At 34.0% G+C, this 23,384-nt stretch overlaps 1 protein-coding gene across 2 annotated transcripts in view; it reads right to left on the minus strand.

Annotated features, from left to right (window-relative positions):
- Nucleotides 1-877: 877 nt before the first annotated feature.
- Nucleotides 878-23,384, minus strand: part of LOC140439055 (facilitated trehalose transporter Tret1-like) — a 33,660-nt gene continuing 11,153 nt past the window's right edge. For both annotated transcript variants that reach the window (XM_072528698.1, XM_072528699.1), the window contains exons 2-5: nt 18,019-18,092; nt 12,565-12,844; nt 8,028-8,296; nt 878-5,579 (exon numbers count right to left, since the gene is read on the minus strand). In XM_072528698.1, coding sequence (XP_072384799.1) covers nt 4,786-5,579; nt 8,028-8,296; nt 12,565-12,844; nt 18,019-18,076 — 1,401 coding nt within the window. In that variant the 5' untranslated portion in view covers nt 18,077-18,092 and the 3' untranslated portion in view covers nt 878-4,785. The remainder of the gene's footprint in view (nt 5,580-8,027; nt 8,297-12,564; nt 12,845-18,018; nt 18,093-23,384) is intronic.

Consider the following 23,384-nt stretch of genomic DNA (forward strand, 5'->3'; position numbering starts at 1 on the left):
TACTAAGTCAATAATTAAAAGTTTAAAACATTTTAATAATATCTTTATCAACGTCTGTTTTGCCTTGCAATTCTTAGAAGGCACAGATTAAAGCGAAATTCTGAATTTTGTTTCGAAAATTAGTTTACGGATTTTATTATCAGATTTCGCTATTTGCGTCTATACGAAGCCATGTTAGACTTGCTTCCTAAGACAGAAAAGATTTATTTTCACGTTCAGAGCGACTGCGAAAGCCGTTCTGATGAGGCCTATTAGGCCGAAATACGTATAAGCGGATGCGCAGGCGCCCTGTACGTAAAATCAAATCTTAACTGTCTTTTCCTTTTTTTCTTCCTATTTAAATTTTTGTGTTCAATTGTAATTTGGCATGATTTATTAGCAAAAATTGATGTCTTAAGTAAAATGCTACAAAATTAGAAATTAGATATAGCGGAATGCATTCAAGGCTTTGATTTCCCCATAGGCACATTTCCCTTATGCTGATGTGCTTTTCTGTATATTTCTTTGTTTTAAATCACTGATACATCATTTCTACTGGACACACGATACCCTTAAGTGCTCGACCTACAGAACCCTGCAATTGTCCGTACTTTCGTGTATTCAATCCAATTTTAATTGGTTTCGTTAGTTCAAATTTCTGTAATTTTATTCTCTTGTCGTCAATTAGATTCGTAGATTAAATTTGTTTACTAGATTTGTGTTGACCGGTTTAATCCTATTAAAAGAGAATATTTCAGTAAATCAAGTGCAGTAATTAATTAAAATAAATCAACTCCATCGCAATTGAAAATCATTTGTTTACCCTTTTAAAGCAGTTTGTAGCAATTATTGATAAAGGATTTCTATAAACAGGGAAGCTTGAATAGAAAAACAATGTGATTAAATAACAAAAATGTATTTAGCTAAACATTTTTAAAAAATATTTCTTTAATTATTATGTACAGTGAAGTCAATTCGTAAAATATTTATTATATACAAATAATATCACAGTATGCAGAATGTATTAATTAACTGTCCCAAAGATATCAGAATCTTGTAGACAGGATAAAACTACTAAACAAGTAATATATACAGTCTATTTCAGCACTTATATACAGTATGGTGCAAATGAAAGGAATAAACGAAATATTCGAAAGGATTCCTTTTATTTTTGACGTCATCCATGTGAACGTAATGACGTTGTTAAAGTCTTAACATATCGCCAATAATCTCTTATCATTTTTGTTACAATTAATAATAAAACACGAAAACATATTCTATTTATTTTCGATATATCTCAGCTCCAATAAAACGAATTTTTTTGTTTAGTACGTTTTCCGTTGAGACGCCCGCTAAAACAAGTGGTTTCTTTTAGTATCTAAACACCCTTTGATATTATTTTACCCCTAATTTTCCTCTTCTCAATATAAAAAGTTATCATTTTTACGACCACAACTGGTGATAAACGTTTTTTCCTAGTACCAACCGCTTCGCTAATTCGTTACTAAAAACAAGTTGCAAATCGGTGGATAGATTGAAGAGGAACAATGAATGACCGCATAGGTCACCTGATTTGACTCCTCTTGATTATTTATGGCTATTCTTAAAAAGTAGAGTTTACTCTAAAATAAAAAGGTATTCTAACGAATAGCCTGTTAAAAAATAAAAATCAACGGGTTATAGGATTTTTCCTTAGAGTCGTCGGTTTACAAAATAGAAATTTATTCCTTTCATTTGCACCATACCGTATGTACATCAACACATCATTTGAAATAAATAAAAATACCAACATGTTGACCATAAAATAAATTAAATCTAATCATCAACCAATATTAACTAGTAGGTCATAAATGCCTTATCATAATTGCCTCCTAAATATAAAAATATAAAATAGTCCTACAAGGACTATTATTTTAGCCATTTTTTAATCTTCTGGTATCGTTGCTTCTTTTCAACATATTGGATAGGAAACTAACGATTTTTTCATGAGACTAGTTGATATAGGTATCTAACAAGTACTTCTGTTAGATGGCATTCCAGAAGAATGGAGCAATCCATGTTAGAAATAATACTACGAGACAAAGTAAAAAACGAATAGGTCAGAAGCAAAACCAGGGTGACTGACGTCATCGAAAGGATACCCAGACTAAAATGTAGGTGGGCAAGACAAATAGCTAGAATGACAGATGGACGATGGACAAAGTAGTTATTGGAATGTAGACCAAGGGAAGATAAGAGAAGCGATAAATAAAAACTGGATGTTATAGACGGGGTTGGAAATACGAGAAAGAGACCTATGTTCAGCAAGGGACTTTTAAAGCTAGATGATGATAATGATAAAGTTTCTGTATGTTTTGTTTTAGTATTGAACTTGAATTTACATCAAGTAACTGCTAACTCAATTCATTATTGTTTTTATTAATAGAAAATAGTCTGGCCAATGCTCTGGTTCCTTAAGACCTCCGTATCTCTTATCTAATAATCTGTTGTAGATTTTGGTTCCCCACCGCCCCTGCACTAATAAATCGTTTAATGAAGAAACCGTTTGTTATTTTGAGATTCACAGGCCGACATGATTTTTGCTGTTTTAGTTTGACATGTGTCCTTAGCTAATACGGGTACGCTGATTCAGATGAAAAAAACATTGTGAAATATTATGTACTAGAGCAAACAAATACCTTGTTTTATGAGTGTCTATTTTATGACTTTATAAAGAAAGCTTATCACGGTTACTTCGGTGTAAAGCTTGGTGATCAGGACAAAGCTTGGGCTCCAGACAAAGTGTGCTATCAGTGTGTCGAACTACTGAGAAAATGGACAAAAGGTACACGTATTTCTTTACACTTCGGCATTCCTATGGTATGGAGGAAACCAAAAAACCATGTAGACGACTACTACTTTTGCTCCTACAGTATTAAGTGTTTCGATTAAAAAAAACATAAAATTCAATATTGTGGTGATGATTTACCTTCTGCTAAATGACCTGTATCTCATGGATTAGGAATCCCTATTCCTGCACCTTTTCTTTACATCATCCAACAGCAATCATTAGATGAAAGTTAAGACGAAAAACCGACGAAGACGAATTCAATCCTGTGATAGTCCAACCTCAAAAGTTTATCCTAAGCGAACTAAATGACTTAGTGAGAGACTTGGACCTATCGAAGGATGCTGCACAAATCTTAGGATCACGACTGAAAGATAAAAATCTATTGGATCCAGGTACCACATTTTAGTGTTATAGGTATCGTGAAAAAGAGTTCGTGGAATTTTTTTCTCAAGAGGACTCACTGGTGTATTGTTATAATATTCCTGAAGTAGTCATGAAACTGTAAGCTGACAATTATGATTCCACATCATGGAGGTAATTTCTTGATTCTTCTAAAAGAAGTCTGAAGGGTGTCCTGTTGCACAATGGTAATACTTATGCCTCAGTGCGTTTTGCTCATTCCGTGCATCTCAATGAAACATATGAGAATATTGAGCTGTTGCTAAATAAAATAAAGTATACCAAATATTGTTGACAGCTCTGTGGAGTTCACAAAATAATATCCATGCTTTTGGGTCGGCAGTCTGGATTCACAAAGTAGCCATGTTATTGTGTGAGTGGGACAGTCGAACTCGAAATGAATATTACTTGTAGAGAAAGACATACCGGGACAAAAAATGTGCAACGTAAACGTAATATACTAGTTGCCACAAAATTAGTTCTTTTGCCTCCTCTTTACATAAAGTTAGGATTGATGAGCAGTTTGTCAAAGCTTTAGATAATCAAGGTGTCTGCTTTAAATATCTGTGCGACAAATTTCCTGCACTTTCTGAAGCTAAATGTAAAGAAGGAATTTTTGTAGGCCCTCAAATTTGAACCTTAAAATCGGACAGATTGTTCCAGAATACAATGACCCAGGATGAATCTGAAGCATGGATTTCTTTCGTAGAAGTCATAGACGCTTTCCTTGGAAACAACAAGTCTCCAAACTATAAAGAAATTTTAGCCAACATGGTCGAAAATTATAAAAAACTGGAATGCAATATGAGCGTCAAACTTTACTTTCTGGATTCCCATGTTGACTATTTTCCCGAAAATCTTCGATCTGTCAGCGAGGAGCAGGGTGAGAGGTTCCATCAAAATATAAAGAAGATGGACAGACGTTACCAAGGAAGATGGGATATAAGAATGATGGTTGATTACTGCTGGACCTTGAAGAGAGACTCGGTCACAAAAATCCATAAAAAAAGACTACAAAACCCAGTTTTCATGGAAAAAGGAGAACAGTGTTATTTAAAAAAACCAAAAGTTTAATAAATATTTTCTCAGTATTTTTGGCAGCTTCTATAAAAAAATTTAAACACACTTTTCTTGAAAACCTGACGTGCTGAAAAAAAAACTAAGTACAAATTCGTGATCAGCACATCCCATTTACTATAGGACACCTATTAAATTTAAAACACTTTTTCATGAAAAAAAAAATGTAGACCTGTGATTAAACTGCAAAACCTCTTAGGAGTTTGTCATTTTAATTGCAGGTCTCTTATTACTGTGAGCTGGTCACTTATATTATAATTCATAATTTCAGCTTGTATAATTTTGAAAAAAAAATTAATTTCCTATATTTTTCTTCTTAAAAGATAAACATAAAACTTAAGGCAATAGACCGTAAAGCACCAGAAGAAATAATACATTGGGAGTGCAGCTTAAAAAATAGATTAAAGTATATAGAAAAGTACAAAAATATTGAACCTAAATCTTGGAAGTTCTATAAAGAAGAAGTTGACTTGAACACAACAATTTGTTTGCCGTGGTTTTTAACTATTACTACATTCACTTGTTGATTTGGTATGTTTGACTCCTTTAAAATAATCTTGAATCTCCTCTAAAGTCTTTCCTTTCGTCTCAGGAACCATAAAGAACATCAAAACAACAGCAATGGCACAAATTGTGGAGAAGGAAATAAATGGTACAAACATACCGTAGTGATCTCTGGTAAGTTGAAAGAACTTTGACGTAAAAGTGGCAATGATAGCAAAATATATGTCGGCGAATCCCAGTGCAACTGATTTTATATCAGCGTTAAACACTTCACTCAAAATGATAATTGGAACGCCTTGAAGACCGATACTGAAGAAGATAACATACACTAAGAGTGCTATTACTGGCACCATAGCAAAACTGCTAACATCTATTAAGGTTTTTAAATAAAAATATATTCCTTCTATCATTAAAGTGATTCCTACTCCAGATACAGATATCAATATTAAAGGCCTTCTTCCGACTTTATCGACGATGGTAGATGCAAGTATTGTAACTATTAACTGCGTTAGGAAAAACAGATTGGACGCCAGTTCAGCAGACATGAAGTTACCGGCTGAGTTAAATATGTTCTGAGCGTAAAAAGATATCGCTGAGTTACCAGAAAACTGTTGTGTTCCTCGGCATAACATCATTATGAGTACAGCTTTTCGATTTCTTTTTAGGGTGAATAAATGTAGCGGATTTGTGCGGGTTTTTGTAAGATCGGCTTTGACTGCTTTATCGATTCTGTTCAGTTCAGTATCCACGTCATCTGATCCCCTTAAAATTTTGAGGCTTTTCTTGGCACCTGAAAAATTTTTAGTATTTAGTATATTGATCATGAAAAATCACTTATCGAAAAAAGTATAAAAATATTAATATTTGCCTTGTTTTTTAATAGGTGATCATACAAAATGATTATAAAATCTTTTTAAATCTACCATTTTATGTGCAGAATATGAATTGGTATATAATACCGCGTAGCGTATTTTCGTCATTTCATAATTTCCTAAATAGGCCATTGATGATGAACTTTATAAAGGACCTACAACTTTAAAGTGGGTTTATTATTTCATATCGTTCAAATCCCCAAATATTTAAAAAAAAAAATGAAGCAAAAAACACAAAAAACGCAATTTTTTAACCCATAACTTTTTTTCACAGATTTAAAAATACCAGGAGTTTCGTTTTTTTAAAAAACCTACAATAATGTTGTTCAAAGCAGTCCCCATCCTATATTATACACTTATGACAACGCTTCTACGAATCGTTAAAACACTTCTCTAACTCGATCTTTGGGATAGCCTTTAATTCTCACAGCGATGCGCTTTTAATATCATCTGTGCTGTGTGAAAAAGTCACACGGAGCTCTTTCTGGCGAATATGGAGGCTAGAGCATCATAACAGTATTGTTTTTGGCCAAAAATTCCCGAACAAGCAACGTAGTGTGAGCTGGTGTATTATCGTGATCTAAAACCATGAGATGTTTTTCCACAAATTCGGTCTTTTTAGGTTTAATGACCGTTTGACCTTGTGTCAAAATTCATGGTCCATTCTATGCCATTAAAATCAAAGAACACAGTGAGCAATAACCTTCACGTTCGACCGCACTTGTCGAGCCTTTTTTGGTCTTGGTGAACCAGAATGCCTCCACTGCCTCCTCCTTTTGAGCAAATCTCGTTAGGGTTGTTGTTTATGTTCTTTAGTGACTCCTGAGCAACTTATATTCGCCGCTGTTTTTGTTTAATATTCAACAATTTTTTGAACAAATTTTGCTGATTCACACCCAAAACGTTTAAAAAAAAATGTTTTAACATGAGCCAATTAATATGCCAACTTCATCAGCGACTTCTCTGATTATGATCTGGCGGTCGTTCATAACAATTTCTGTCACTTTTATTACGTTTTCATCGGTTCTTGATGTGCTGGGGAGCCCGGGGCTTTCAGGATCTTCAACGTCTTCACTGCCGTCTTGGAAGCGCTTATACCATTCGTAAACACTTGTTTTTTTCATAGCATGTTTACCATAGCCCTTCATTAATATTTTACATACTCTGTTACACTGTATTACGCCAAATTCATAAACTCTGTATTTTAATCAATAGGACAATTTTTCACATTTACTTGATTATCACACCATAATTTTAACACTGTTTATATCTCAGCAATAATGGCATGACCTTAAGGAACGATGGTTGAATTTAAAGATTGTGTATATTTAACAGCTTCGAGAATTTTTTCTTTGGCTTTCTGGCCGTCGATTCATTAGATCAAACTTCTTTGCTAATTCACAAAATTCTGTGAATCTGTAGAACTTTTTTGTTTAAAACAAGCCGTTGTCGAAAGTGATTACTACTAAAATAATATCAATAGGAGTATACATAAGCAACTAGCTCCCATTCAATCTAAATCCAAACAATCAGTTCCTTATTAGATAAAAATCTTTTCCCAGATGAATTGATAACATGAAGTTTTTGAAATTCGTTGTATCAATCGAAGAATCTGAACATCATCTCCACACAGGTCACAGCAATGATATTGAAAATTGAAGAACTGTAGCCTCCACCCATTTCTATAAACCAGGAATTAGTTAAGAAATCATTGAGATCCAAAAGCCCACTAATTGTCACAATAAAAAACATAACGGCATCAGACTTCAATATGTAAACCCTTTCCTAGGTTATCATCTATATAAAATATTGTCCATTTATCATCATTATCATTTATCAATCCACATCCAATAGAAAATCAAATAACTTATTCCATATTATGATCCACAAAAATTGAATTATTCCCAAAACCGAGACCGAACTTTAAGACCGAAGTGTGGTTTGTTCACTTCAAATCTATACTAGACCAGAAAATGATTCCTTTCATAATTGAAACAGTGATTTTAACGCATCAAAATAAATACTTCCGTTAGTGAAATCTTAAACAGGCCTAATCGGTAAGCAGCTGATTATACACTGATGTAATCTCAACTCCTTATATATTGATGGATTTCCTAATTTCTTCGTAAAAAAATTACAAAGGAAAAAAAATTAAATATGTATATAATGACACTTTATTATCTATTTAAGACATTAAAGTAGTACTCTTTTATACCAGAAGAGACTTTATTCTTCAGTTTTTCCTGAAATCTTGAGAATGAAAAGAACATAAAACGAATGGGAAAATATGTTAGTATGATTCTAAATATCAAGGTTAGCCTATATCGCCATACAGAATTTTAAATTAATGTATTTGTTTTACGTACCTTCTAAATTGTTCTTGACGATGTAATAATAAGGAGACTCAGGCATCCACATGAACGTTAAAATCAATAATACAGGTATGGCGCCGCCTACTATTGCAGTATGTTGTATACTCAGATAGGATCCAACAAAGTTTACAGCCAAAATTCCAAAAATAAATGAAATACTACTCCAAGAGGCAAACATGCCTCTTTTATTTGCATCTGATACCTCTCCAGTGTACATTGGAACGGAGGAGAAGCTCCAACCATCTGATATTCCAGCGATGAATCTATATAAAGAAAATACATGTTATAAGTAGGTTTTTTTTTTACTTTTGTGTGTTAATTTGTTATTTTCGAAATCCGCTAATGCATGATAACATTTTTTCCTAATTTTTTTATGACGAACTCAGAAATGCTTACATAAAAAAACGAATGGATATGCGTCACAGAAGATCCAAGCAAGGCGCATCAACTGGACTGAAATGAGATGTTTTCTAGCAGTCCTTCTCAGTGGTATAATTCCACTTCATAGAAGAAGAATGAAAGAACCAACAAGGAGACCAACAAATAGATCTTTTCGTTGTGTTTGTAGACTATAAGAAAGCTTTCGATAAAGTTAAACATAGCATTTTCATGGAATGTCTTAAGAGAAAAGGACTCGACTAAAATGGCATTAACATAGTGAAAAATCTCTATTGGAACCAACAGGCTTTGGTAACATTAGATGGAAATAGCACGGATGGGCAAGAGATAAGTAGAGGAGTGAGACAGGGCTATGTACTTTCACCATTACTATTTAATATTAATTCGCACGCACTTGAAAACTGTACAAAAGCGATCAAGATAATTGGTGAAAATATAAATAACATCCGTTATGTTGACGATACAGTCATTATCGCTGAAAGTGAGACAGACCTGCAGACGATACTAACACAATTTGTGATACTGGGGAACAGTTTGGTTTAACAATAAACACAAGGAAAACAAAAACCATGGTTATCAGTAAGAGGGGCAAAGTCATTACAAGGATCCAGATAAAAGTGAAGATATTGAGCAAGTGGACAAAATGAAATACTTAGGAGTCTGGATTACGGAAGATCTGAATCCGAAATCAGAAATTCGCTAAAGAATAGAGCAATCGAGAGCAGCCCTTTTGAAGATGAGGAAATTTCTGAGTAACCAAAGACTCAATCTGCAAATCCGATATCGGATGGTAAAATGTTATATTCACTCTATTCTTCTTTATGGTGTCGAAGCCTGGACTGTTCATATTGACTTAATGAGAAAACTGAAAGCTTCTGAGATATGGATTTTTAGAAGAATTTTGAAGATACCATGGACCGATCATATTACGGACGAAATGGTGTTGCACATAATGGGAAGAGACAAAGAACTTTTGACCACTATTAAAAGATGAAAGACAGCATATTTGGGCACATACTTAGAAATAATAAGTACGAGTTGTTGCAGCTGATTATAAAGAGTAAAATCGAAGAAAAAAGGGGTCCTGGAGACGGCAAATATCCTGACTGAAAAACATTCGCGACTGGACCGGTTTAAACACACAGACGCTCTTAAGAAAAGCCGAAGATAGAGACGAATTTGCAATAGTTATAGCTAACCTTCTTTACTGGAGACGGCACTAGAAGAAGAATGTACTGTAATCAAATAAATTTGATTTTATACTATTCAACATTCACTTATAAGACAACACGTTGGACAAATCAGACAAATCTGCTAAAGTTAGGCCTATTTTTAATAAACTAAATAAACTAGGCCTAAACTAAATAAAAAGTTTTTGTAAAATGCCTATTTGAAAGAAGACCAGAGAATAGATGAAGCGATGGTTCCTTACATAGTAAACCGATCCGATATTGATATAAATGAATCTTACCAGGGAGCTTCCACAAATATTAGCAATAAATATAAAGATCTAGGTGTTGAAACGTCTGTTATGCTAAAATATGCTGATTTACCTACATCTTGATACACTGACTTGAAATTTTACTTATTTTTTGACAATTTTTTTCTTCAGTACCTCAGTTTGAACATTCAACTGATAATTTTTTTTACAGTCAGACCTAATCGCAAAGGTTTACCTGATTTCATGTTGAAAAAGCAAACCAAAAATGAAAAACTTTGAAAGAATTACTTCTATTGCTTGAGCAGTGGCTCTATAACAGCAATAAAGTGGTTGGATACCAAAAAAGTCACGGTTATTACAACTGCCAATCAACCACATGAAGTAACCATGATGAAACGTACACAAAGAGATGGCACAAAGAAAGATGCAATGTGCCCAAAAATTATTTCAGATTATACACTAAACATAGGAGGTTTTCATTACTTTGGCCAGTTTAGAGCATCATAACCCATAAATAGGAAGTCTAGAGAATCGTTAATAAGATTGTTCTTCTTTCTCTTAGATACAAGTGTGATCAATGCATATATTGTTATACACAAGAATTTATGATCAAAAAAATACTTCATACAAGAATTTTAGGCTTCGGGAGAAAAAAAAAACGGGACTTTGGTGTTCCAGACGAAATTCGTCTGAAAAATTTAGGACCAAAAAAAAGAAGAAAAACGAACTAACATTATATCTAGTTATTGTCAAGTAGCTTAATGCCTAAAAAAAAATCATTTCACACTGCTATAGTTGAGACCTAACTTTGTCCTAACGTTTTGTCACCCATATGTGCATTTTTGTATTTTTTTATTAAATAGGTAAATTGTTTCACAAACTGTACAAGGGTAATTGTTTCCCACCTACAAACACTTTTTAAGGAACAACGGGAAAATAGTTCCCACCACTTTGCTTTTTATTACTTTTTCAAATTATTTGTTATTTCAATAAAAATATGTTTTATTTACCTCCTTTAGATACCAAAAGTATATGAACAAACAAATTAATTCTCCTTATATCCCGTGTCTTATTAAGGGAACAGATGTTAAAAAAAAGATAAATGAAAAACAAATTAAAGCAATATAAAAAACCAAATTAAAATCAGCTGAAACGTTAAATCAGGAAATATTTTTTTGTATTCGGAATTTAAAAAATCACAAAAATGTAGTTATTGTAATATAAAACACAATAGATGTTAGATAATATTAGTAAAACTATCAAATTCAATCAAGATAAGTACTTAAAAGTCAAATACTTAACTATTTTTGTATAATCCATCAGTATTATGTTGTCAGTATAATATCGCCAATTAAAAAAGTTAAGTGGAATATTTGTTTCAAGTATGTAAAGTAGTCTGAAAAATGTTCCTTATATATGCTATTTCCTGTGATAATCTGTTATTATCTTTACATCAAAATGAAATTTTTTAGCTCATTTGCAAAAGTTTGATGCATTCTTCAATTGGATGATAAGATCAAAAATTTTATCGAAAATAAATTTTTATAGAATAAGGATTTTATTTTGGAATTTGTATGATTTGTATATTTCCTAAAAAATAGGGATTAAAAAAACCTTTACATATACACTAAATTTATGATAACATACGTCATGTTGGACATCTTAAATATAAATTAGCTGAGATGCATGCTATTTATATCGTTTATCATATAATTTTTGCTTAATTATTTGTAAAGTGTTTTATAATAGAATTTGTTGATAAAGGGCGACAAACTCCTCTGTTAAAACTATAGAGGAATCTCCTTGCTGTGTTGTGAATATAAAATATTTACCAGTACTTATACTTAACCAAAGACTAAAGCCCTCACAGATTTAGTCTTCTAAGAAAGCCCCAATATATTTAGGTAAGATTTTTGCAACATGAGAAGGTTCTAAAAGAACTGTTGAAATATTTTTATCCGTTTAATTTGCATTTTCGCACTGCCTGTTGCCCTGTATGTTACTCTGGTCCACATAAAGAAAGATAAAGGAAATTTGTAAAGTACCCTAGTGTTATTATAACAGTAGATATATAAAGAGAATTCCCGACTATATCTTTATCATAGTAGAGATCCCAACCAAAGTGGTCTGGAATTGTCAGAGAGATCCCGACCACATCCTTATCGCAGTGTCTTGAAATTGTCAGAGAAATTCCGGACACATCTTTATCACAGTGTCCTGAAACTGTCAGAGGGTTCTAGGCCAACGTAGTCTGAAACTATCAGAGGGTTGACCAACGTGGTCAGAGGGTTCTATGCCAATGTATCATGACGTACGTATTCGTTGGCCCCCATCATGGTCCAGAATCGGCATACCGATCCCGCTCAGGTGACGTCAAAATGCTGTTTCATTGATATGTAGTAACACCTTCCTGCCCCCACGTGCTGTGCTTGCCGCTAGACATAGACCTCCAGTAAATTTACAAACATATGACGTATGACACTTATGTGACATTCGACGTATGACGTTTTATGTGTCGCTCGACTTTTTTTGCGATGTTTTATGCTTCGCTCGACGTTTTTTACGACGTTTAATGCGTAGTTCGACGTTTATACGACGTTTTATGCGTCGTTTGACGTTTTTTACTATTATCAATAAGAAATTCCCTATTTTCATTCTATTTTCTAAATACTATTAATACAAAAATATTACCTGGCAATATACATCATAGGAACATTTCTTGCAAAATAGATCATAATCCACGCCATTAGATAAGGACCTGATGTTAATAATATCGTTTTGTGTCTTCCTATTCTGTCCACTATCAACGGATTTGTAAGTGAACCAACGAAAGCTCCGAATAAAGGCATAGTGGCAAGCCAAAATCCTTCATCTTCGGTTATGGGAATTAGGGAATCCTCGGCTAGAAGTTTTGGTAATGTTGGTGACGGCCAACCGTAATGAAAGCCGCTGGATACTATTGCTAATATGGCTAAAAATTTAAAACAATAAATTTTTGTAATAAAAATAGTATAAGATAAATAAATTTAAATGAATTCTAGCTATATACTATTCAGGCTAATATACAAATAGTTTTAATTAACAACAGTATCCCAAATAAGGTACATACGAAATGATCCTGGACCGGCTAATCATTGGATTTTCATAAGTAGAGCTGTATTAGCAAAATGGTTGTAATATTGCGAAGCAATAGGGCAGGGGAATAAATTGCATGATCGTTCCCAAGAAAGTTATGTACTACCTTTGTCCAGGCACTCTGTTATAATAAGACTAAGAAATTGGTCTGTGGGCGAAATGACCAAAAAAGTGGTTAACGGCAAAATGCAAGGAGAAACCACTGCATTAAATGTCCCTGATGACATCTCTTCCCTGATTATGGTAATAGGAGATCAGAATCAGGCAGAGAAGACAACCATCAGAATGCAAGGCCTCCTCAGTCGTCAACATGCCAAACCCTTACACACAAATGCAATAAAAACTGAATATACTCAGATAAAATTAGCTACCTGGAATGTATGTAAGAATTCTGTGTCAGCCTGGAAAACTACATAACGTTATCAAAGAGAAGGAGAAGCTAAATATAGATATACGAGCCCCTTCCCATATCAGTTGGCCCACCTATAAAATTTGCACTTTAAGTCGATTACCATAAACAAATTAAACTGCATGTTTTTATAGGTTTACATATTAATTAATACGGTCTTTTTATCTTCTTCTTCTTCGGCTTTTCCCATTATGAGTTCTCCGTTTTCGTCCTCCACAGCACTCTATTCTCCCAGTCACCTTCTCTGAGGTCTCTATCTATCATAGCATTTCCGACGTATGTTTTCCATCTTGTAGCAGGTCTTCCTCTCCGTCTTCTTCCCAACGGGTTCCAGTTTAATATTCTTTTCGGCCACCTATGCACTGGCATTCTTTGTACATGCCCGTACCACTACAGGGCTCTGTTTTCCAACTTTTTTGTAATTGAGCATTTTACTTCCACTCTGTTCCATATATCCTCCGTTCTTATTCTATCCGCTCTTGTGATTTGTAGACATCTTCTCATAAAGTCCAGTTCAACTGTTCTTATTTTATTTCGTATTGTTGTTGTCATTGGCCATACTTCCGCTCCATATAGGGTAATATTCATCACTATGCTTTGAAAGATCCTCTTTTTGTTTTCTTTGGTTAGAGTGTTGTTCCATATCACTCCATGAAGTGCTCTTGTGGCTTGTTTTCCCCGTGCTATTTTCATTTCTATATCTTTCATACAAGTACCATCTCGGCTAATCATTGACCCTAAATACTTAAAAGCCTTACAACTCTTAATAGTCTCTTCTTCTGAACTTAAGTTCAAATCTGCAACCTCGGGTCCAATACATAAGTATTCGGTCTTGCACATATTTATCTTTAGTCCCCAAAGTTCATATTCTTGCTTTAATTTCCTTATCATATATTCCATATCCTCCCTGTCTTGTGCAAAAATGACTTAATCATCTGCGAAAAGTAGTGAATATTATATATTCTCTTGTACTGGTATGCCCATTGTTCCGCATTTTCTATAACATCTTTTCAAAGCCTGATCTATATATATGTTAAAAAGTGTAGGTGAGAGACCACATCCCTGTTTGAGGCCTTTTGTTGCGTTGCCTTTTTATTAATATTTAATAAAAATATTACCATTACGGTTTTTTATTTATTTTCAACAATAAAAAAAAAATTCACTAAACCCTGGCTATGCATTCATTTATGTCAACATACGTTGATTTTTTCATAATTACCTTAAATCCAGAGGTAGCTATGGAAAAATGAAAATGGATAAAAAAATTCAAGGACACATAAAAGACAAGGAAGGATTACCACTAATAGATTTACCCAAGAAACTAAGAAGATGGAGGAAGTATGTTAAACAACTTTTCTAAGATAAAAGGGGTGAAATGTAGGAGGTACAAAAATTAAATCCTTTTAAAAGACAGAAGATCTCGATAGATGTTATCAAATATGCTATCAAAACAAACTGCTATCTGTTTGAACAGTTCTAAAGCTATTTCATCTAGAGATAGATGAAAAAGCTGTAGATAGATCTCGATAGATGAAATAGCTGTAGAACTGTTTAAACTAGTGGAAGAGGATAACTTGGAAGTATAGGCAGATTTGTTCAACGATAAGGGGATTATACCGCAAACGTAGCTGAAGTCAGCGTTTATAACCATCCCTAAAAAACTAACAGCAAGGGAGTGCTCTGACTATCATTCATCATACTTTAAAACTACTGTTTGAAGTAATACATAAGACATTCTACGAAAAGAGGAGATTAGTGAGATGCAGTTCGGGTTCCAAAATGAAATGAGTACTCGAAAAGAACTCTTCCATCAAAATACTGATTTAGCAAGTTCGTGATGTAAACGTTGACCTACACTGATGCTTTTTTTGACTGCGAAAAAGATATGAAAAACTAATATCAATACTTATGAATAAGCACATTGACAGTAAAATCATATTGGAACATTAAATTGGAACCAAAGAGTGCTAGTTTAAATTGATGGGCAACAGTAAGACGAAATGAAGATCTGTAGAGAGTAAGTTAGATGAAGATGCGTTTTATCACCAGTTTTGTTTAACTTATATTCTGAAGACATTTTCAGAACCACGCTCAATAACATCAAAGCTGGAGTTACCGTTAACCACAAATTAGCATAGAAGACCTACAACATCTAATGAAAAACTTAAGTATGAATAGTGCTGAGATGGGAATTACTATAAACGCTAAAAACGAAATATATGTTAATTACAAAAAGACCACAGAATATATACCACATATTGTCAGTAAATGGTAACGTGGAAGAACAAGTTAAAAAATATCAGTACTTGGGAACTGTACAAAAATCTTAATGTGAAAATCAGACTAGGTACTATAAACGAAAATATTACAAACTAAAACAGTAAAGAATCAAAAGAGAGAACGGCCAAAAAAAAAAAGATGACAATGGGAAATAAAAGATGGCCAAAGATAATATTACAAACTAAAAGAGTAAAGAAACAAAAGAGATGACGGCAGAACAAAAGATGATGGTGGAAAATAAAAAAGGTCAAAGATAATATTACAAACTAAAAGAGTAAAGAAACAAAAGAGAAGATGGCCAAAAAAGCAGGATTAGGGGAATTATAAAAGCAGGTATAGCACTACAAAGAAATGAAAAGGATCTTGGAAAACAAAAAGGAATGGAAAAAGAAAATAGACATCGACAATCGGATAAAATTAGTTTAAGAAAAAAAAAGAAGATGGATAAATAGATAAATGGTTTATAAACAATTTTAAATATAAATTACGAAGAAACCTTTGGGGAGGCTTTAACAAGAAATAAGGATAGAATAAAAAATAATTAACGATGTAAGATATATGCAGACGATACAGCCATTCTAGCAAAGAACTTAAAACAAACTCCAAACATTATGAAATTTGGTCAATGAAGTAGGTTGTTGAAGGTGCCCCAAAATTAACATTTTAAGAACAAAGTGGGGAAATCAAATAACCAAAAATCAAGTGAAATGCTTATTTCCCGTACAAATGATGGGAAATAAAAGATAGTCAAAGTGAATATTATAAACTAAAAGAATAAAGAAACGAAAAAACGATGGAGAGGACAGCCAAAGAAAAAGCAGGATTATAAACATTTATGAGCAGGTATAGCTAGAGGGGTGTACTACAAAGGAATGAAAATGCTCTTGGGACACAAAAAAGAATGGAAAAAGAAAATAGACTCCAATTAGCGGGTAAAATAAGTTTTAGAAAGAAGAAGATGAAGATAGATAAATAGGTTTTATTGGATAAAATTACTTATGGTGGCTAAAAATTGGCATTTAACATGGGAATTTATTGTAATATAAAAAAATTTAAATATAATTTCTGAAAATACCTTTGGGAAGGCTTTAACAAGAAATAATGATAGGAGAAGAAATAATTAATGATGTAAGATATATGCTGACGATACACCATTCTGGCAAAGAACTTAAAACAAATTCCAAACATTATCAAACCTGGTCAAAGGAGTAGGTTGTCGAAGGTGCCCAAAATTAACATTTTAAGAACAAAGTGGGCAAGTTAAATAACCAGAAATCAAGTGGAATGCTTAGTGCCCGTACAAATGATGGAAAATGAAAGATAGCCAAAGAGAATATTATAAACTAAAAGTATAAAGAAACGAAGAAATGAGAGAGAGGACAGCCAGGGAAAAAGCAGGATTGTTGAAATGTATAAGCAGGTATAGCCAGAGGTATATACTACAAAGAAATGAAAATAATCTTGGAAAACAAAAAATAATGAAAAAATCAAATGAATGCCAACTAGCGGGTGGGTAAAAGAAATTTTAGGAAGAAGATGAAGATAAATAAATAGATTTTTTTGGTTAAAATTTCTCATGGTGACTAAACATTGACATTTAACATGGGAATTTAATGCAATATAAACTAATTTAAACATAATTTCTGAAGATACCTTTGGGAAGGCTTTAACAAGAAATAATGATAGGAGAAGAAATAATTAATGATGCAAGATATATGCTGACGATACACCATTCTGGCAAAGAACTTAAAACAAATTCCAAACATTATCAAACCTGGTCAAAGAAGTAGGTTGTCGAAGGTGCTCAAAATTAACATTTCAAGAGTAAAGTGGGGAAGTTGAATAAAGATTAGTGCCAGTTTTGGCTAGACGGCGAAAGAATAAAACGTGTTAAAATGAATTTTAAATACCTTGACGAATAGCTAAATAATCGGAACTATCAGTTCCGAAATATCACGAAACTTCTTTATAATTAGGAAACCAGTCATGTGTAATAGAAATCTATCAATGCATATTTGTGAAAAGGTCCTAAGGTGCTATGAGTGGCCTATTATAAGGTTGCGACACTGTTCAAAGAAAAGTTGAGAAATCAAAACACTACTATGCTAGAACAATCAATGAATTTCTGAACCCTAGAAGACATCCTAATGTAATAACCAAGAAAATATACTTATAAAAGAGCAAAACCAAAAAAAATCTTACTGAAAATAGTAAAAAAAACAAAAGTAATCAACTTTTGTTCAAATGCAGTTAAAGAAAACAGAAAGTGGCGCAATAAATCTATATAAAACAGTTAATAATATTAACAATATAATACTTACCCGAATAACATGCTAAGTATTGATACAGAGCACTTCCGTTTGCATTTACAACAACCATTTTACTGTTTTGTTCTCTAAAATACAACACATTAACAATCCCAAAGATTTATTGACACACATACACACACAGCAACTATTAAGAAACTTTTAAAAAATAATTAAATTCAACTTTAAATAGTGACGCGACCCTTTTATCGTGTTCTGATAATCAATTAATAAAACCAAATCAGTTATAATTAGAATCGAAATAGTTTGGCACTAAAATAAATATGAGAGACAATTTATTGTCCAAGAGAATTTTATCTGAAGTTTAGGAACATTTGTTTACAATTTTAAATTATCATATGTATAACGTTTTACGTATTCATTTTATATAAATGGTAGTTTATCTATATACTCGTAGAAGTACTTTAATGTTATTTGTTCTATTTTTAACTTTTGTTACCATGTCAGCTGCTCCAATACGTTCAAAATACAAATCTTCTGGGTGTTTGCATTGTCAATTTTGAGTAATCCTGTAGTATCTTTTACTAAGCCTTAAAACTAATTCTTGGAAACGACGAATAGTAAAGACAATAACAAGGTAAACGTTTTTTGAATAAAAGCATTGATACTGGAGTGAATTTTACTTTTTTCTCTACAGTAAAATGCTGAGGCATGCATCACGGAACTAGCGCCACAAAATGCAGTCATGGAGTAGCGGGTCTTCACACACGATTCACTACTATCGACAAAACATTGGGTTTTAAAGAAACCTACAGCGAACGGCAGCAAAACTGAAAACGCGAAATAATATAGTCCAAAAGCTATGTGGGAATCCTCAGTCTCCGTACTTAGATCATTTGCTCTAGGACTTGTATACTTGGCGGTTGAATATGCTTCTCCTTCTTCTTAGAGTGCCATATCCCTACGGAACGTCGGCGACTATAATAAATAAAAATAAAAATAAAAACGTTTATTGCCTTACAAAATATATTTACATGTCAAACTTAAAAAATGTTTGCCTTCTTTCTTCGGCGTACCGCTTTTGCACCGCCAGTGTTTGTTGTTTCTTTCTCTCGGCTCCTGGATTTTCCTTGGTGGTGTCCTCGTCTGCTTCTGTAGGTACTTGTATCGGCAATCGGCGACTACCATGCTTATAATATTTTTATACTGATCTCGGTCTTGCGCTACGTGTAGCAATTGGTCCGCTGTCAAACCTGTCCACTGCCGCAAATTCCTCAACCAAGAGAGTTTCTTCCGTCCTATCCATTTCTTTCCTTCGATTTTACCGTTGAGAATTAGCCGAAGGAACTCATATCTTGGTCCTTTGATTATATGTCCAAGATATTCTAGTTTACGCCTCTTAATAATATTTAATAGAGTTCGTTGATGTTCCATTCTTCGAAGAACTTCTTCGTTTCTAGTTCTGCTAGTCCATGGAATTTTTAGTATCCTTCGATACAACCACATCTCAAACGCCACGATTTTATTCATGATATCGGCGTTTTAAGTTCAAGTTTCACATCCATACAAAAGTACAGACCACACGTAACATCTTGTAAACTTTTCACGGATTTCTAAATTTAATGAGTTATTGGATCATAGAGGCTTGAATTTTTGAAATGAGTTTCTTGCCTGTTTAATTCTACATTCGAAGGATGGATCTAGATTTTGGGTAATCCAACATCCAAGGTATTTGAATCTCTGAACTCTCTTTGCTAATGTTGGTTTAATATCAGTTGGGTTGCGCCGGTATCCACTTTACTGGTCACCATGTATTTAGTTTTATCGATATTTATCGACAGTCCCCAATTTGTGCATTCCATGTCAACTCTATTGATTAGCTCCTGCAGATCGTCGATGTTTTCAGCTAGAATCACAGTATCGTCGGCGTACCGTATATTGTTAATTATTTCTCCTCCTATGATAATTCCTTTTTGATCTTTTAAAGCTTCCCTAAATAGATTCTCAGAATACACGTTAAAGAGGGTGGGAGATAGTAGACAGCCTTGTCTTACGCCTCGTTCAATACTGATTGGCTTTGATTCTCTGTTGTTGGTATTAATAATGGCTGTTTGGTTCCAGTAAAGTTTGGCAATAAGTTTGATGTCTTTCTCATCTAGTTGGATGCTCTGCAAGGCGGTAATTAGTCTGGTATGCTGAACGCGATCAAATGCCAAATGCTTCTCCGGTATGGCTCAATAGCAAACACACGAAGATTATTGACACCCAATTAAACCAGACAATGCGAATGAACTCAGGTACAATTAGACCCACATCGAACTATTGGCTTCCCATTCCGAGTCACATTCCACTGCCGAAACTGCGAAGAAGTCATTCTCTTCTCAGAGGATATCGAAAAATCAAGGCTTAAAATCAACTACCCATCCACCATGATAAGCTTGATATGGAAATAAACAGACTGCGCTCCAGATATCCTCCATTGCTTAGAGCCAACTCCTTATATCAGGAAAATTTCAACCTCACCAACGCTTGGAGAAGACAAACGGAGAGCGACTCACCACAGGAAGCACACCAAATGGCCTGTATCGGTCAGGAACCGCCAGGCTTTGAACTGAATCCCAATACATGGACAAAGCTAAACAGAATAAAAACAATGTGACACTGCATCTCCAATTATAATTGGTGGAGGAAAAAAAGTAATAAAAATCACTATAGACACAAAAGTAGTTGAGTCAGGGGTCTTCACATACGATTCACTACTCTCGACAAAACATTAAATTTAAAAGAACACCTACAAAGAGCGGCAGCAAAACTGAAAACGCGAAATAATATAGTCCAAAAGCTATGTGGGAATCCTCAGTCTCCGTACTTAGATCATTCGCTCTCGGACTTGTATACTTGGCGGTTGAATATGCTTCTCCTTCTTCTTAGAGTGCCATATCCCTACGGAACGTCGGCGACTACCATGCTTATAATATTTTTATACTGATCTCGGTCTTGCGCTACATGTAGCAATTGGTCCGCTGTCAAACCTGTCCACTGCCGCAAATTCCTCAACCAAGAGAGTTTCTTCCGTCCTATCCATTTCTTTCCTTCGATTTTACCGTTGAGAATTAGCCGAAGGAACTCATATCTTGGTCCTCTGATTATATGTCCTAGATATTCTAGTTTACGCCTCTTAATAATATTTAATAGAGTTCGTTGATGTCCCATTCTTCGAAGAACTTCTTCGTTTCTAGTTCTGCTAGTCCATGGAATTTTTAGTATCCTTCGATACAACCACATCTCAAACGCCTCGATTTTATTCATGATATCGGCGTTTAAAGTCCAAGTTTCACATCCATACAAAAGTACAGACCACACGTAACATCTTGTAAACTTTTCACGGATTTCCAAATTTAATGAGTTATTGGATAACAGAGGCTTGAATTTTTGAAATGAGTTTCTTGCCTGTTTAATTCTACATCGAATTTCGAAGGATGTATCTAGATTTTGGGTAATCCAACATCCAAGGTATTTGAATCTCTGAACTCTCTTTGCTAAGGTTTAATATCAGTTGGATTGCGCCGGTATCCACTTTACTGGTCACCATGTATTTAGTTTTATCGATATTTATCGACAGTCCCCAATTTGTGCATTCCATGTCAACTCTATTGATTAGCTCCTGCAGATCGTCGATGTTTTCAGCTAGAATCACAGTATCGTCGGCGTACCGTATATTGTTAATTATTTCTCCTCCTATGATAATTCCTTTTTAATCTTTTAAAGCTTCCCTAAATAGATTCTCAGAATACACGTTAAAGAGGGTGGGAGATAGTATACAGCCTTGTCTTACGCCTCGTTCAATACTGATTGGCTTTGATTCTCTGTTGTTGGTATTAATAATGGCTGTTTGGTTCCAGTAAAGTTTGGCAATAAGTTTGATGTCTTTCTCATCTAGTTGGATGCTCTGCAAGGCGGTAATTAGTCTGGTATGCTGAACGCGATCAAATGCCAAATGCTTCTCCGGTATGGCTCAATAGCAAACACACGAAGATTATTGACACCCAATTAAACCAAACAATGCGAATGATCTCAGGTACAATTAGACCCACACCGAACTATTAGCTTCCCATTCCGAGTCACATTCCACTGACGAAACTGCGAAGAAGTCATTCTCTTCTCAGAGAATATCGAAAAATCGAGGCTAACAATCAACGACCCATCCACCAGGATAAGCTTGATATTGAAATAAACAGACTGCGCTCCAGATATCCTCCATTGCTTAGAGCCAACTCCTTATATCAGGAAAATTTCAACCTCACCAACGCTTGGAGAAGACAAAGGGAGAGCGACTCACCACAGGAAGCACACCAAATGGCCTGTATCGGTCAGGAACCTCCAGGCTTTGAACTGAATCCCAATACATGGACAAAGCTAAACAGAATAAGAACAATGTGACACTGCATCTCCAATTATAATTGGTGGAGGAAAAAAAGTAATAAAAATCACTATAGACACAAAAGTAGTTGAGTCAGATAAGTATTACGTGAAATTCTTAGAAAAAATAAGAATCACTATGGACTACGTCGTGGTTTTTAATTTTTTATGATGGACAACATCGAAAAAAAAAAGACTAAAAAAATAAAAGCCCATGAATAACAGAAATATCGGCTGAAATGATAAAAGTAGAAGGTAAAAGACTACATAAAGAGATATATAAGCTGATTAAAAGCAAATGAGAAACAGAAAACATGCCAGGCGAGTGGACAATAGCAAAGTTATGCCCAACAGATAACAAAGGTGACACAATGAGATGAGAAGACTATAGAGATAAAAATTATACAGATGAGCCGAAAATGGTACTATCACGAAAACGAATACAAAAAAAAAGGAAAGGAAGACCAAGAATGAGATGGATCGACAGCGCATATGAAGACTTACAAAAAAATATTATTGAGAATTGAGAAACAAAAGCATTAGACAAAAATAACTGGAAGGAAGTGGTTACGAAACGTATGGAAAGCGTATAAGAAATATTATTTATAATATTAATATTATAAACAAATGTAAATAGTAATTGCAATGAAAAATGTTGAAGTACAACAGACTCTGTTGAAGTACGATTTCAGGCAGAACAAGAGCAGTTTGAAGAGGATGAAAGGAATGAAATACTTTATTTATACTAACGATAAAATATTTCGGGCGACATCTCTGTAAACAAGTTATTCGGGGAAAACCAATTACGTTCAGCTACAAGATGTGGTGTCTAAATACTCCATCGGAGTCTCTAGTAAATTTTGATGTATACCAAGGTAAATGCCCTAGAGGCATTTGAACCACCACATTTGAAACAGAATTTGGAAAAAACATAGCTTCAATGGTTAATATGATACACGAATTCCCTGAAGCTTTCAAAACTTTACCATTTAAATTTTATT

Source organism: Diabrotica undecimpunctata, chromosome 4 (genome assembly GCF_040954645.1).
Source record: "Diabrotica undecimpunctata isolate CICGRU chromosome 4, icDiaUnde3, whole genome shotgun sequence".
Lineage (NCBI taxonomy): Eukaryota > Metazoa > Arthropoda > Insecta > Coleoptera > Chrysomelidae > Diabrotica > Diabrotica undecimpunctata.